General features: G+C 37.0%; 1 protein-coding gene across 4 annotated transcripts in view; it reads right to left on the reverse strand.

The window, feature by feature from the left end:
- The window catches only part of CCDC91 (coiled-coil domain containing 91), a 121,295-nt gene that overhangs the window by 79,807 nt on the left and 24,461 nt on the right, over positions 1-17,027 (reverse strand). For all 4 annotated transcript variants that reach the window (XM_057426258.1, XM_057426274.1, XM_057426249.1 and 1 more), the window contains exons 2-3: positions 9,053-9,113; positions 8,874-8,952 (exon numbers count right to left, since the gene is read on the reverse strand). In XM_057426258.1, coding sequence (XP_057282241.1) covers positions 8,874-8,952; positions 9,053-9,082 — 109 coding nt within the window. In that variant the 5' untranslated portion in view covers positions 9,083-9,113. The remainder of the gene's footprint in view (positions 1-8,873; positions 8,953-9,052; positions 9,114-17,027) is intronic.

The raw sequence follows: 17,027 nt of genomic DNA on the forward strand, positions 1-17,027 counted from the left end.
TTATAAAACATGGAAGCAAGGACAGGCGGCCTGAGAAGAATACAGGGATGTTGTCCGGGAAGCTAGGGACCAGGTTAGGAAAGTTAAGGCCCAGTTAGAATTAAACTTGGCTAGGGATCTGAAGGATAACAGGAAGGGATTCTACAGGTACATAGCAAACAAAAGACAGAATAGAGGCAATGTGGGCCTCTCCAGAAGATATCAGAGGAATTGGATACCCTTGATTTGAAGAAGGCTGAGTTTCTTAATGACTTCTTTGCCTCAGTCTTCACTGACAAATGCCACCCACTGACCACACCGCCCAAGTCTTGGAAAGCAGGTGCAGGGACTGTGAGAATGAGCCCACTGTAGGAGAGGATCTGGTTCAAGACCATCTTAAGAACCTGAACGTGCACAAGTCCATGGGTCCTGATGAGATCCATCCGCGGGCCCTGAAGGAGCTGGCGAATGAAGTTGCTCAGCCCCTGTCCATCATATCTGAAAATTCTTGGCAGTCAGGTCAAGTTCCCGATGATTGGAAAACGGGAAATATAACCCCCATTTTCAAGAAGGGGAAAATGGATGACCCAGGGAATTACAGACCAGTCGCTCTCATCTCTGTACCTGGCAAAATCTTGGAGCAGATTCTCCAGGAAGGCATGCTAAGGCACATGAAAAACAACAAGGTGCTTGGTGACAGCCAGCATGGCTTCACTAAGGGGAAATCCTGCCTGACCAATTTGGGGGTCTTCTATGATGGGGCTATGGAACTGATGGACAGGGGTAGAGCAGCTGATGTCATCTTCCTGGACGTATGCAAAGCGATTGACGCTGACATCCTTGTCTCTAAATTGGAGAGACATCAATTTGATAGGTGAAGCACTCAGTGGATAAAGAACTGGCTGGATGGCCGCATGCAAAGAGTTGTGGTCAATGGCTTAATGTCCAGATGGAGACCAGTAACGAGTGGTGTCCCTCAGGGGTTGGTGTAGGCACCAGTCTTGTTTAACATGACTGGTCAGTGACATGGACACTGGGATTGAGTGCGCCCTCAGCAAGTTTGCCGATGACATCAAGTTGTGTTGTTCAGTTGATACCCTGGAGGGAAGGAATGCCATCCAGAGGGACCTCGACACGCTTGTGAGGCGGGCTGATGCCAACCTCATGAAATTTAACCATAACAAGTGCAAAGTCTGATACCTGGGTCGGGATAATCCCAGGCACAACTACAGGTTGGGCAGAGAAGAGATTCAGAGCAGCCCTGCGGAGAAGGACTTGGAGGTGTTGGTCAATGAGAAAATGAACATGAGCCGACAGTGTGCGCTTGCAGCCCAGAAAGCCAAATGTATCCTGGGCTGCATCAAAAGGAGCGTGACCAGCAGGTCGAAGGAGGTGATCCTGCCCCTTTACTCTGCTCTCGTGAGACCTCACTTGGAGTATTGTGTGCAGTTCTGGTGTCCTCAACATTGAAAGGACATGGAACTGTTGGAACAAGTCCAGAGGAGGGCCACGAGGATGATCAGGGGACTGGAGTACCTCCTGTATGAAGACAGGGTGAGAAAGTTGGGGAAGCCTGAGGGAAGAGAAGACTGTGTGGAGACCTCATAGCAGCCTTCCAGTGTCTGAAGTGGGCCTATAAGGATGCTGGGGAGGGACTCTTCATTAGGGACTGTAGTGATAGGACAAGGGGTAATGGGTTAAAACTTAAACAGGGGAAGTTTAGATTGGATATAAGGAAGAAGTTCTTTACTGTGAGGGTGGTGAGGCATTGGAATGGGTTGTCCAAGGAAGCTGTGAATGCTCCATCCCTGGTGGGGTAGACAAAGCCTTGGGTGAGGTGGTTTAATGTGAGGTATCCCTGCCCATGGTAAGGGGGTTGGAACTGGATGATCTTAAGTTCCTTTCCAGCCCTAACTATTTTGTGATTCTATGAATCTACATTTTTAATTTAATATCAATGCCCTGCAACTTTTCATATATAGCTACTCGCAGTAGACAAATAGGTATGTCCAATTGCTTTAGAAAAAGCAGTTCACATTATTGTTACAAATCTGGTAAAACATAAGAGATTCCATTAGCCTGAAGCAAGGCTGAACCTGTCAATATCTCTTTAATACTGCAGAAGTATGCATAACACAGTGCAAATAAGTGTGTATGTTGACCTAAAAGCATTCAGAAGGACACACTAATCCTTGAATCCAGATGCTCTGAGTCCCATCTTCTTTATCTCCCAGTTCTGGTATTCAAATTAACAGAGAGGAACACACAAACCTCATCTAAGAAAAAGAAGAAAGGAAATAGACCACAAGACAGTGTGCTAATTGCAGCAATAGTAGATTCGAACATGGAGAAAACAGGTGAGGAAAAACACATTTGAGCAGATTCTGGATACTTGGATGAAAATCCTATAGGGCAGTATTTCAGCAAACAGAACAGGAACCAGTTTAGGTAAACAGGACAAAACTAAGTATGGTGACACAACTGTATCTTTAACAGCAAACTCTTCTCCAGAATTGGAAATTGGACATCTGAGGCTGTGCTCCCCTCCTCCCCCTACAAAGCAGCTTCCTCTAACCATTACATACTCTGATAGTTCAAATAGCAGTGAGATGATAGAGAAGATAACCTTTTTGCTTCTAGAAACACCAATTATGTCTCTGTTCTATCCTATCATTTAATATACTGAATTTTAGTTTGAAATCAATTTCCAACAGAGGTAAAACCAACTAAAATAATGCACCAGGCAATTCTGACTGAGCAGACAAGCTGTTCCTTTTCCTAAAACCATCAACTCACCGTGACAAAACTAGCATGACACTGATCTTTGTGGTGTTAGCATTCATCCTTTGGTGATGATGACCATAACATAGTTCACATTTAAATAATTTATCACAGAAATAAAACTAGAAACTGAGTCTGGATACAGATGAGGAATGGAGACTCACAGAGACTAAAACTTAAGGTATTCATATATTCAGCGGCATCCATACTAGATATAAGACTTTATTTTTTAGATAGTACAGTTTTATGTGGAATCAAGTTTTCAGTGATTCCAGTTATTGTAATGAATGCTTCACATTTTGAGGGGGAAGAAAAAGCAGAAACAAAAACCCACCTCTGAAGTTGGCAAAATAAAGTCTGGGAAATGAAGAGCAACAATTGGTGACCACCTCTGAATGCCATGGTTTAAAATTACTCAGCTAAATACATGATCTTGCAGAAGACAAGAAAAGGCAGCAACTCTCCAAGGTATCATTCAAACATCTTTTTCACAAAACCTTCTTTTCACTTTCAGCAGTGCTCAGGATTCATAAATTAGACATTCCTAGAATTACATGCAATTCTATGTCTGTAATTCAAGCTCACTTAATTCATTCCTCTTGTGTATATATTGGTGAAATTGCATTAGCATTTTAGTTCAACTCAAAACTTGGCTTTGAAGATGACCCCTCCATCATTTCTTGCTTGCCATGCTTTAGTTATCATAATGGAACAGTTTCAGAACTCCCAAAATGAAAACTTGCCTCTGATAAAAATGTCTGACTGGACTCCAACAACTAATGGACATTCAAGTCCACAGCACCAAGATAACACTAGTCTGAAATAAAACTCCTGAAGCACATGTAGTATGAATATTGGCTTCTCAGCACCACTTACAAATCCTCTCCAACTGCTGCACCACCTGCTATGATACACAGTCATACACTATTGATTTCCCAGTATTAAGAATACTCTATAATAGGTTTGTATGTAAGAACTGACCGAACCAATAGAAGAGATCAGTAACAGCCTGGAATCTTGCTCACACAAGAAAAAAATCTGTATCTTTATCTTAGTAACGAAGCTCAAACAATTACTAAAATCATGGGGAATCAGAAATTCTGAAAACAAAATACAGATGAACATGAACTATTAGATCACATTCCATACTTCATACTGAGCTTCAGACTGAAGGCATTAGATATGAAATCTACCACTGAACAAATAAACATGAGTAACGTTTACTGATTGGATGTTATTTATATCCAGCAATTAACAGATGATATGTCATCAGAGGCATGAGCAACAGACCATATAATAATTCTTTCACATACTTTTGTGGAACGTTGCAAACTACTTGTAGTACACTTCTCCCACATGCAGGTTTCAGCTGTTAAAAATAAAAAAACACTGGAGACAAAAACTGTATTTCCATCCTCAACTACCCATGTCTTTGATGACAGAATTCAATGAGCCTTTAAATTATACTGTACACACTGTAAATTGTACCACTGAACATTTTCAGTTAAAACTAACATTCATATAGACTGGGTTTGTGTATCCAAATTTCACTGATCTGCTTAAATCCCAGGGCCACACAGTTGCTCAAGCACAACCGTAAGAGACAGAAAACCGTATTCTACAAGGCAGGAATTTCTGTCAGCTGTAATGTCAGAGCTAGAACACAGGGATCTACAGCCTGCATAATGCTGAATAAACATCTTAGGGAAAAATAAACTGAAAATTACCAGGTTTACAAATATCAACCAATTTACTTTGCCAATACACAGCAAAATAGCACAAAACAGAATATGTCACGTGCATTCTAAAAGACATACGTAACACTCATTAAAATTAATCATTAAAATCAGTGAAAAACAATTTATGAAGGAAGAGCAGCAGATTCTGTTAAAAATTCTTCTTTTCCTATGAAACGAAAAAGCATCAACTAATAAATATAATCCCAATTAGACAAAGTATTTTCAGTACTTACACTGCTTTTCGCTCAATGTAAATGGAGAACTACTAGAAAGGGTTAAATTGCTTGAAGAATGAGTAGAGGGATACATTAATAGATATCAGTTGACACCCAATATGCCAATAATAAATGTGTCTCAGATGGCATGCATAGTATCTGCAAAGCTGTAGGAGCTTTAGTAGTTTCCTTAGCGATTTTCCCTTTTTTTCTCTTAAGCAAATTTCCCAATCTTTCCCTTTCCAAAACCAACACTTTCAATCACTGTATTTGCAGATCACTGATTTACCAGAATGAAGCACATTTCCACATCTGTTATGGCATTAGAATCAACAAGTACATGCCTACATAAGGTGACAACAAGTTCTCTGTTGACTTCAACAAGCATGAATGTCCTCCTACCAACAGGAAACATTTGGCTGCTTCTTTACACACACCAGTTTACAACAATATACAGAAAGGAAAGAAACAACACTTTAATGTACTTTCAAGACGATTTGTTGTAGTTCACAGCAGAAAGCTCTTCCCCATATTTGAATCTTCCAAAGCCAAACTACTCCAGAAAATAAGTAATTACATTCAATATTGCAACAACATAAATCGAAGGCCATATGGAAATACTAATTTTATTTCCTAACTTCTTATTAAAGTAGAACTTATATACAGCTACCAAAAGTTTACAACACAGCAACCATCTAGTTGAACCTCAAAAACAAATCTTTCAGTATTCAATGACTACACAACATAACAGAGACAAACAAAACTGAGAACTCATTCTCATCAGCCATGTATTGGTTTTTTTAAGACTTGGGTTTCCATAAAACTGCCAAAATATTCAGGCAATATAACTGTCTTTTAAAGCAGTTTGGCAGCTGTAACGAAGAGAGAGAGGGAGGTGATATGTATTCTAATAAACATGCAACAAGACAATCTTTTAACTATTTCAGATCGTCAAATCTGAAAAGTTACCCAACTCATTTGAAAAGCCGTATACCCCAAGTAATGCAAATGTTAGCAAAAGAAAATGACCTTTCCAGAGTTAAATGAGGCTGTATTTCATTCTCAACAAAGACCTCTGTACCTGTCCAATCATGGCAAAGAATGAAACGAGTTTCCTCCATCTCCTTATGGATATTTTAGTTTCCTACTATTTTCCACCCCTCCATTACCCCTCCCAAATCAAGATGTTAGTATTCTGCAGAAAAAAAAAAAAATATGAAAAGAACTGAAAACAACTATTTCAATAAAACAGCTGAAAACAGCACCTTTCAAGCCATGCAAATTAAAAATAAAAACAGGCACTTCAATACTCCAGTGCATGCTTATTGAAATGAGAACTGACATCACTCATAATAATTAATACAGAGAGCCTCTTAAATTCTTCTGCTATCCAGGAGGACCAGTGATAAGACACTAGAATATTCCATAATTTATTTTAGAATTCTTAAAAACTTATTTTTGTTCTGAATGATGTTTAAATCTGAGGATTAAACATATGGCTTCGTACTCTGTCACTGTTCATAGACAGATCTCATCTTTCCAAAGATCAACTTTTTATTCTCAAAGTGTTTTGTTGGTTGGCTCTCTTTGAACTTTACAAACACAAACTAAGAAAACAGTGATGTCTGAGTAGGTCCCTCACATCTCTCCAAAGTCCAGATGATGGGTGTACAACAGTGATTCTTCTTAGCACTTCCTCATATTAAGGCTGGACAGAAAAAAGGAAATCCATCACAAAGATAATGACACTAAGTAAGAAGGATTGCTCATTTCTATCGCAGATAAGCAATCAGAAGGAATAGATCCAAAATAACAGCTGGTTCTTTGGACTTTGCTAACAGTAGTAGCAAAGACATCTAAGTAACCCCACTACACATGTGTTTTTTTCTTTCACTACTTCCTCATTCCTCCATACTCATAATGCATACTATCTCACAGAGCTGATGTGTTTGGACCAGCCCTACTCTCTGTTTCAATGTTTATACAGCATTTTATATAATGGGTTCCAATTAAAACTTGAAACCCTGAAAAGATTAAAAAGTAAACAGATTTTTTTTCTCACTTTTATCATTTAGAATAAAACCCGAATAAAATTTTTCTATTAGGTGACATTGCTAGATAAACATAATGGAATAGAGGTGCATGCTTTCTGGTAGTTGTCCTAGTAGAAGGGGAAAGAACGGTATATTTCTGCTGTATAAATTCTAATTTTTCTCGCCTTGTGAAGCACCAACCACAATTAAAAAACATTTTTCGATTTGGAGTGCACAGAAAAATGCACAGAAAAAAAAATATTTGCACATACCAATAAACATTCTATCATGCTTTAAGCTTATTGAAAAAGTGAAATCAACTTTCAAATAGATAGCAAGAATCTCAAGACAAAATTAAAGGGCAAAATTCCTCACTGTAATCAACACTGGGGCTCTAGAAATAATATCTGATTTTTTCTTTCATGCTGAGAAATACTGCAACAGGTTAAAGTGTTGCTTTGTAACTCTACATTTTACAAATATTAAGGATGCAGAAAATTTATGACTCCATAAAGTTCACCGTATCTTGAGTGTATATAATGGTATCACACTTGATAGCACCGTAATACATTTGAGTTTCTTACATTTTTCAGCAAACTTTACTGACTGAAAAATTGCTAGGGTAAGACAAGAACAATTTATATATAAATATAAATAACATTGGGCAGACAAACATTAACTTACAAGTCAATGCCTAACAAGCATTTTGATTGATGCTATTAATTTCTTGCCCCTTGCAATAAGTTAAATTATTCACAGCAACATTTGCATGGAAAAATCACATAAACGGTTTCACATTAGTAAGATACTCTGAATGCAAGGCGTTTTCTTTTAAATATCTTGGTACAACTTAAGCCAAGACTTCTGTGTCACTCACAAATCATACAAAAAACTTCCACGTTACTTCCAAATAATTTAAATTGTACGTGCCTCACTAGATATAAATTAGACTTCATTATAAGGCACCACACAGCTATATTGGATTTAATTTAAACACATTCAAATATGATAATGGATTTACGGATTTTTGAGTATTGACAGTCAAAATGACAAAACTGAATAATAAAGTTATTTGGGAAAATACAGTTTCCTTATTTTCATAGAATCATAGAATCAGCTAGGTTGGAGAATGCAGGCATCGATCCTGCTACCTCTTGCAAATCTTACTTGCTTTTTATTAGTTTTCTTTTATTTTGGCAACAAATAAAACTATTCTGGAATGGATGAAAGCCAGTAGCACCAGAAATAAACAAACCATTTGAAGATTCTGATTTATGGGGATTTCGTATTGACACAAACCCTTGTCTTATTTTTAAAATTATAATTATTTTGCTTAATTTATTCAGCATAATTATATAATAAGAGTTAGAAATCTTTAGTTCCTGACCAAAGAATAAAATGTGTGGGGCTTTTTTATTCAATGCTACTAAAGCAATGCTTCTTTCTGCAAAAGTAGTGAAACTGAGACTAAATTCTCAGAACAAAGATCAACTGGCAATTAACACCTCCTCAGTCTTTTAGTGCTGCTGATACTGTACATTTATCCACTATCTATGACCTTTTATTAATTTCTTAAAATCCAGACATGCACTGGGCATTTCCATAAATTAAAAAAATAGCTCCATAATGTTTCAGCTTCTGCGTAAGATAAAGGATGTCTAATATATTTTGTAACTTTAAAAATTTAAATAAAAGAAGATGATCCTCCCCCCCAACCAACTAAAAGACTTCAGCACAATCAAAGAAACATAATGGAGGAAGAAACATGTTCAAACCCTACTTTTAAGTTTACTTTTTGTATGTTTTCCATTCATTTGCAACAGACTTTCCATACTCAAAAGCAGAAATACCATTTGAGTGACAAAGTTCTGTTTCTTCTTCCCATGAGATGCCAATCAGCCTTTGAACTGGATAAAATGTACTTCTCTTTCATTGCTCAAGAAAGTTTAACTCTGTGCAGCTTCCCAAAATAATTACCCAGAAACATTACTATGCTAGGTTTTCACCACTTCCTATTCTTTCATTGTTTAATTATTCTTTCACCCTTCTGAATACTAATATTTACAGTGAATACAGAAAGACAGCAATACATTATTAAGAGTTTTTTATAGTGATTTTATCAATACCTGTAGGAAATGCTGCCCAAGCAATAGCAGGGGAAGTAGTCTGCTTTTCACCATTTCCAAACTCATAACTCTCTGCTGCCTAGAAGCACACACGAAAAGAAAAATACGTATTTTATAACACGCTATAAATATCTTTAAAAATAGTTATATTTAAAAAGTAAGTCATCCAAGCAGCATACCTCAAATCCTCCAAAGTCATCGTCATCCATTTTTCAACTGGAATCAGAATATAGCAGAAATCTTGATTAAAAAAAAAAAAAAAAAAAGAAAAACCATTAAATTGTTATATCCTATTTACTCATAAAATACCAACAAAACCTGCAAAACCAAAGGTATGTTGTTAGCTTTAAAAGGCAAAGCAAGGTAAAAGAACTCATTGTTGTCACATCATAAAAGCCCAGCAGTACGAAGTAATACAATGCTCTACACTGCAGGAATATGGCTATATTTCATTGGTCAGTCTCATAAGAGGAATGTGATGATATTATGATCAACTAGAAGTCAAATGACAAAATGACTCATGTATTATGTTCTTCAGTTAAATTATAGATGAGTAGAGACCTTTTGCTTGATTACAACTGCTATATAGCTCATCTATGTGCTCTTCTTAACCTCATCACCTACTCATTTGGAAATGAGTATTCAGTCTTTCATTCAAGTACTCCTCTTCATAAGTTACCTGAAGTCTTCCTAATTTGCAAGTTCTTCAAAAGATCAAGGAACCTAAATAAAAACTTTTTCACAAGGAAGATGCAAGGGCTAGGACTACAAGATGTCTCTTAAAAAGCAATTTTTATTTATCAATATAATTGAAAACATTGGGTGTTTTATGATAGAATTTTAATATCTTCAAGGGAAAAGATAAGCACTGCCCGCCAGTATTGTCAAAAATCTTTTGAAAGAAAAAATGTAGAAATAGCTTTCCAAGACAGGAAACCAGAAAGATTGTACTTTAAAAGCTGTATTTATTGCCCTCAAGTATGAAACAAACAAGGAAAAAAACAAATAAAAAACCAAACAGACAAAATAAAAGCAAACACACAAAGTAGTCAAGGAAGTAGGATTTCTGACCATCAGATTCAAAAATGAAGACTTCATTAGTAATGAAAACAATCCAATTTAATGCAGTTGCAATCTACCATGTACTTCATAGTTCTGTCTTTATGATTTAAAATATAAAAATATTTTCCATTGTTAAACTGCTTTTGCAAATCAGCACTGTGATTAAATCAGAAGATTTCCTGCTTTTCCCATCTCTCAGCTGTCTGGCAACATCAGCACAAACTGCAACTTAGAAAAAGACTGTGGTGAATTTCTGGAAATTTTTCTGCTACCACAGAGGTCCTTCCCTAGGTTTCATGGAAGGACTGATTTAGATTTTACAAACTGATCAGCATTTTTGAGTTGTAGCCCCGAATTCTGTGGCATTTTCATATATTTATAGTTAAACTGCAGTTCCTTTTACAAAAATGCAGGATAAGTTACTTAGCTAATGAAAGTAATTCAAGATACACATGGCTGTTTAAACAAAGATATTATATTGTATTTAAAAAGAAAAATATCTTTCTGATATACAAGTGAAGGATGATCAAAAAAAACCTTTAAGTTTTACAGAATGTGAAAATGTTCATAAAGTTAATTGACTTCAGTTAAAATAAACTTTAGGCTAGAGAAAATTTTATTACTGTGAAAGCACTTACTCAGAGAAAGAATTCAAAGGGTTTGGAGGAAATCTCCAAAGTCAAGTATTAGAATCTCAGAAGGAGACACTTCATCTGATATCCAGTGCTGAAAATCACCCCCAAGAAATACTTCAATCACATCTTCCAAAATTTAACAAATTAATTTCCAAGTTCTTACTGGTGACTCTAGTTTAAACTGCCACTATCACAATGTAAGCACACAAATCTGGATAAATTATTGTCCAATATTCGTATGTGGTAAAAGAACTAAATATCTTTTTACTGCAAGAGGGTTTGTGCTGTTTTATTTCTTAAGAAAGAAATAATATAGTTGGGCATCTTTTGTATTTATAGTATCAATGTCAACCTTAACCAGTCAAACATTCATGCATTCCATCAACATTCAGCACTTTAATATACAACTCAAGAAAAACCCACATGAGAACACAATCAATAGCAATGGAATTTGTATAGATAGAACATTGCAGACAGCAGTGTGCAAACAAGCAAGAACTCAACATATTCATGCTCCCTACTATTAAATGCCATTCATAACAGACAGGTGATTTATATAGCTACTGCAATTGTAGCTATATAAATTGTAGCATTTAAGTACCAATCAGAGCAGTCAGTTGGAGAAAGGCAGGCTTTCGAAAGGCAAAAAGATATTTAAACTATACACTATATATCACATCAACAGCTCCTACCGACTTTACACAAAGCTCCTTCAAAGGACTGCAGCAGATTTTCTTTCCCAAAAGCAAGACATTATTCCCATTATCTCAGAACTGGTTATGCCTCAGCCAGAGAAAGTATATTCCATATTCAGCACTGTGCTTTGAAAAACAAACTGGAACAAGTTCAGTGGAGTGCAACAGGATTTAAAGCAATTTTGGAAAGGCATGTTAAAAATCACAGAATAATAGAATCAAATATGACATATTAGAAAAATCAACTATGACATATTTGAAAAATCATGGCAGTCAGGTGAAGTTCCCGATGACTGGAAAAAGGGAAATATAACCCCCATTTTCAAGAAGGGGAAAATGGATGACCCAGGGAATTACAGACCAGTCGCTCTCATCTCTGTGCCTGGCAAAATCTTGGAGCAGATTCTCCTGGAAGGCATGCTAAGGCACATGAAAAACAACAAGGTGCTTGGTGACAGCCAGCATGGCTTCACTAAAGGGAAATCCTGCCTGACCTGTTTGGTGGCCTTCTATGATGGGGCTACAGAACTGATGGACAGGGGTAGAGCAGTTGATGTCATCTACTTGGACTTGTGCAAAGCATTCGACACTGTCCCACACGACATCCTTGTCTCTAAATTGGAGAGACATCAATTTGATGGATAGACCACTCGGGGGATAAAGAACTGGCTGGATGGCCGCACGCAAAGAGTTGTGGTCAATGGCTCAATGTCCAGATGGAGACCAGTAACGAGTGGTGTCCCTCAGGCATCGGTGTTGGGACCAAGTTTGCCGATGACACCAAGCTGTGTGGTTCGGCTGATATCCTGGAAGGAAGGAATGCCATCCAGAGGGACCTTGACACATTTGTGAGGTGGGCTGATGCCAGTCTTATGAAGTTTAACCATGCCAAGTGCAAGGTCCTACACCTGGGTCGGAGCAATCCCAGGCACAGCTACAGGCTGGGCAGAGAAGAGATTCAGAGCAGCCCTGCGGAGAAGGAGGACTTGTGGGTGTTGGTCAATGAGAAAGTGAACATGAGACAGCTTCAGTGTGCGCTTGCAGCCCAGAAAGCCAACTGTATCCTGGGCTGCATCAAAAGGAGCGTGACCGGCAGGTTGAAGGAGGTGATCCTGCCCCTCTACTCTGCTCTTGTGAGACCTCACCTGGAGTATTGTGTGCATCTATTCTATGATTCTATGAATCAGCTAGGTTGGAAAAGACCTTTAAATGGAGAGACTTTTTAATAACAACATTGATGAAATATGAAAAACAATATTCTAAGAAGTGATTAATTCATTTCATTTGTCAAATGCAGCACTGACAGAAGGCAGTAAAAGACAGAAGCCTCTGTAGGCAAAATGTATGTTAAATACTAGTAAGGATTTCCAGGAAATCCTGCAAGAAAATTTATAAGAACCCATGTATACATGAAATAGAAGTAACTTTTAATAGAAAAAAAGTGTGTAGGGCAGAAATAAAACTGGAGAAGAGCCTGCTACTGATTCCATCATCTTTGTTATTACATTGCATATACGTTTTCTGTCTGATAATGACCACTAAAGTATTTTGACCTAAGATTACTTTACAAATTTTAATACCTTTCATGGCTGTAATAACATGATTAATCTATGAATTATTTCATACATCATTTAAATAGAACAAGAGAAACAGACTCCAAGTTAACACTCAGTAGTATCTATAATGTTTTCTTGTCTAACTGCTAATCCTTTTATTTCCAGTTCTTCGGCTAAGTGATTGTCAACCAGCTAGGAAGAAATATTTGCTATTTGTTTATGTATAATATATGTTCATACATGCACACATACCTCTGTTTTCAAAGACAAAGCTATGTTTCCAGTCCATCAAAAAGAAATCCTGACTGGTTTGCATGCTTTGTTTGCTGTAAGCTGGCAAATACATGTATCACAAGTAAACAGGCAGCAAATTAGGATAGAAAGCCTGTTTAAGTACTGAGGGATGCAGTCAAAACTCAAAGGCTGAGGTGTTCTCTTCAAAGAGTATTAGTGCAAGAGCTCTTACTAGATGTCTTTCCCAAAAGATATCTCTTCTTGGATAAAAAGGGAGCTTTCTGCAGGGATAAGGGAACAGGGCCACACCGATGCATTTAGAAAGAAATTGATCAAGTTTATTTTCAGTTAGGAGTCTTTCACAGCCCTCAGAAGTACGTGTGCATTCATCTCTAAAAAATGTTTGAATAATTTATTATAAACTTAATTGGTAACAATGCCAAATTCCACCCTTTATTCTGGTGATGGATGCAGCTCTGGTATTCGAAAACAGCAGCACTAGCTTAACACCTCAGACAGCACTGCAACAATTTTGGAAGCAGCATTTTTTAATCACTCATCTATTCCAAAACAGATAATCAGACTTTTTTCCTCACAGACTAGCAACATTATTTGTAGTATCAGAACAGGAAAGAATACATTAAGTGCTGACAATCCTCAGAAGGATTTAAGAAATAACACAAGAAGACAAAACAATCCACACAGTCTTACTATGACTAAATGTGGTCTCTTAAAATATGCCTGATACTAAAATTAAGTAACTGTAAAATTGGGCAACAAGAAGTCAACCTCAAAATTACAAAGTTATGGTTGGAAAAGACACAGTAGGTCATCAAGCCCAGCCCATTTCCAAAACACTATAGTTCTCAAGACATCCGTGTCCTAAAATGCTAGAGAAGCTCCCCAGTCACATTCTTGTGAAAAGAAGGAAACTTCTCATGGGTTATGAATATGTAAGCCACTGCATTTTCAGTAGATCTTATCAACAAGTTTGTATTCTTCAGAGCACAGAATAATTTAAGCCAGAATTCAGGGCAGCAGGTCATTCAATCCAAGCTCAAAGCAGGTTCAGCACTGCATTCATATCAGGTTACTCAGGCCTTTCTTCTCTATGACTGGCGATAACGCATGATGAATGTATTGAAACACAGACAGTTGTGCATATCTAAGATGCCTGCAAGCTTTCCTACAGAAAACAGTCACCAAACCCTGAACGCCAGCTTAACATAGGCCACAAGAACTTTTGTGAAATGCACCTACCCAACGGACATACCAAGATCTTTTGTCAAAACTGTAGGCTCCAAAAAGCCAAGATAACTATCAGTTTTAAAAATAAAACACAACAATAACATAAAAGTCACCATTTAAGAAGCATATATACTGGGAATATCAGTGAAAAAGAGCAGAACTGATGATAAATTTCTTTATCACAAAGTTCTAACCAGCTAAGTAGTTTATTAAAAATTGTTGATTACAGAATACGCATATCTTATAAAATACATAACCCAAAGAAAGACAAGAATATGAATGTACAGCATAATGGAAACTAAAATAAATTTGAGCATCTGTAAGATTAAAAAAAAACAAACAAACAAACCCCCAAAAAAAACAAAACCCAGCAACACAAACAAACAACTTGCATTTCTCACTTCACCCCTTGTTGAGATCTCAGCACTAAAAGTATCCTGTTTAATAACGCATAGATGACAGAGGAATACTTTTCATCATTATGGCCAAGAATTCAGTGGCAAGAAAAACTATATAAACATTACTGAAGATCACTGTTAAAACAAAAGTAAACAATAGGTACAGGTTTTGGTTTGGATTTTGCTTGTTTGGGGGTTTTTTTTGGTTTTTTTTTTTGAGATTCAGGAATTCTAACTTCCCTTCCCAGCAGTAAATCTAAATTCTTCTACTGTATCTGTCAGGTATTAACTTGAAAAATGGTAGCTATAATGAGGTACTGAAATGTAGGTGCTTTTCTTTTTTTTTTTTTTTCCCTCCAAAACTGTGAAAAAATATGATGTAGTAATTCTCAATCCTTCAAACCAATGGAGAGTTCAATCCTTTTAGTGTTTTATTATTGTAACTTCCAATTCTGCAATTTCCCTCATAGCAGTATCTTGTTCGCAATGAACATCTTCTACAGACTTTTTTTCTTTATTATTATTATTATTATTATTAAAGCAGCTGACAACTCAATAAAATTGAATGCAGAATTTTCCTACAAAGATAGCATGACCCATGTGGTTCACATTCACTTAGTGGTTTGTTATTTAACGAGAAGTCTTGACATTTGTAACAGAAAAACTATTCTGTATTAGTTTTCAATACGAAAGCTCTTAACAGCTCCTAAATTCTGCATTAAATTTACAGCATTTATCACCTGTATCTAACAAGGAATGTATGTAATTGAGCAAAGGCTAACATCACAAGACCATGAAGACATGAAATCAGAGGGAAATTTAGGACTGTCTTTCAGTTTGGAAAATTAGACTGCACTAGTAATTACAATAAACATGATCTTAAAAATATATCTTTGAAGTAACAAAATTAACACAAGACTTTCATAAGAAACAGTTTCTGCCAAAGCCATAATAAATTAGTTACATAGGAAGAAATAAGGCTAATTTTTTTCCCCAGAGATGCCTCAAATATTAATAAATACGCTACTTGACGTGGAGTGCTCATTAATGAACATTGGATAAGCTATACTTTTTTGATGAGCCATCTATAAGACCTCTGGCAGGAACCAAAGGTAAACAATATACAGACCTTTTAAGAATAGAAATACCAACTTTTTATTATTTCAGAGAATGAAATTGAATTAAGTTTTCCACTATTAGAAGGTGAGAGGGGTACATTATGATTCTTAATTTTTGGTTTGAGTTGTACTGGGGTGACTGGAGTTAAAGTAATTTTTAACCACAATAATAGGCAAACACAGCTTCAAAATTCTAAGAAAAAGGAGAAAATTAACTACTTTGGAAAACATTGTTCTATTTAATATTATTTGAACAAATGAAGTTTTGCGAAATGCATATAGCGTCCACATCTCTCCATATGAGGAGATGCAAACTTTGACTTTATGCTACATCAGAAAAAAAGAAAGCCTACTTTTATTTTTTTCCTTGAAGCAGACCATCTAAGAACTTGTAGAAGACAATACCACCCCAGTCATTCAAGGGCTATAAGCCCTACTTCTATCAGGAGGCATCACCAAAATGCCCATGTTCTCCATCACATTACAGTGTGTATTCAGTCATATAACTGAACATGTGGAAATACCTACCACCATGAAGCAGTATGCCTTTCAGCTCACATAATGAAAAGAACAATATGGCAGTTAGTTAGCACCTGTATTTGAACAAAAACAGCAAGCCCAATCACACATTAAAGAAGAGACTTCAAGGTTATAGTGAAAAAGAAAAAGAACACAGAACACATCATAGTAATTTTGTCCTGGAAAGTGAGGCTGGCTTGTTTAGTATGGAGAAACAGGGGCTCGGGTGAGACCTTAATGCTCTCTACAACTATCTGAAAACAAGGCTGGAGAGTAGGGAACTCTGTCTGGGGACAGGTGATCAGTTAACACAGAGTTTGTGGATCAGGGTTAAAGGGAACACAACTATCGGAGACATTACTGTGGGGATCTGTTACAGACCGCCTGATCAACAGGAACCTGTGGATGAAGTGCTCTACAGACAGATAGGAAAAGCCTCATCATGCTCACAGGCCCTTGCTCTCATGGGGGACTTCAACCACCCTGACATCTGTTGGAAGGACGGTACGGCCTGGCACAAGCAATCCAGGAGGTTCCTCGATTGTGTGGAAGACAACTTCCTTCTGCAAGTAATAGAGGAGCTGATAAGGAGAGGTGCCGTGCTTGACCTCGTGCTCACCAACAGGGAAGGGCTTGTTGTAAACGTGATGCTCCAGGGCAGCCTTGGATGCAGTGATCATGAGATGGTC

The sequence above is a fragment of the Pezoporus wallicus genome, unplaced genomic scaffold, assembly GCF_028554395.1.
Source record: "Pezoporus wallicus isolate ANWC-B61680 ecotype Strahan unplaced genomic scaffold, APGP_CSIRO_Pwel_v1 scaffold_3294, whole genome shotgun sequence".
Taxonomy (NCBI): Eukaryota; Metazoa; Chordata; class Aves; order Psittaciformes; family Psittacidae; genus Pezoporus; species Pezoporus wallicus.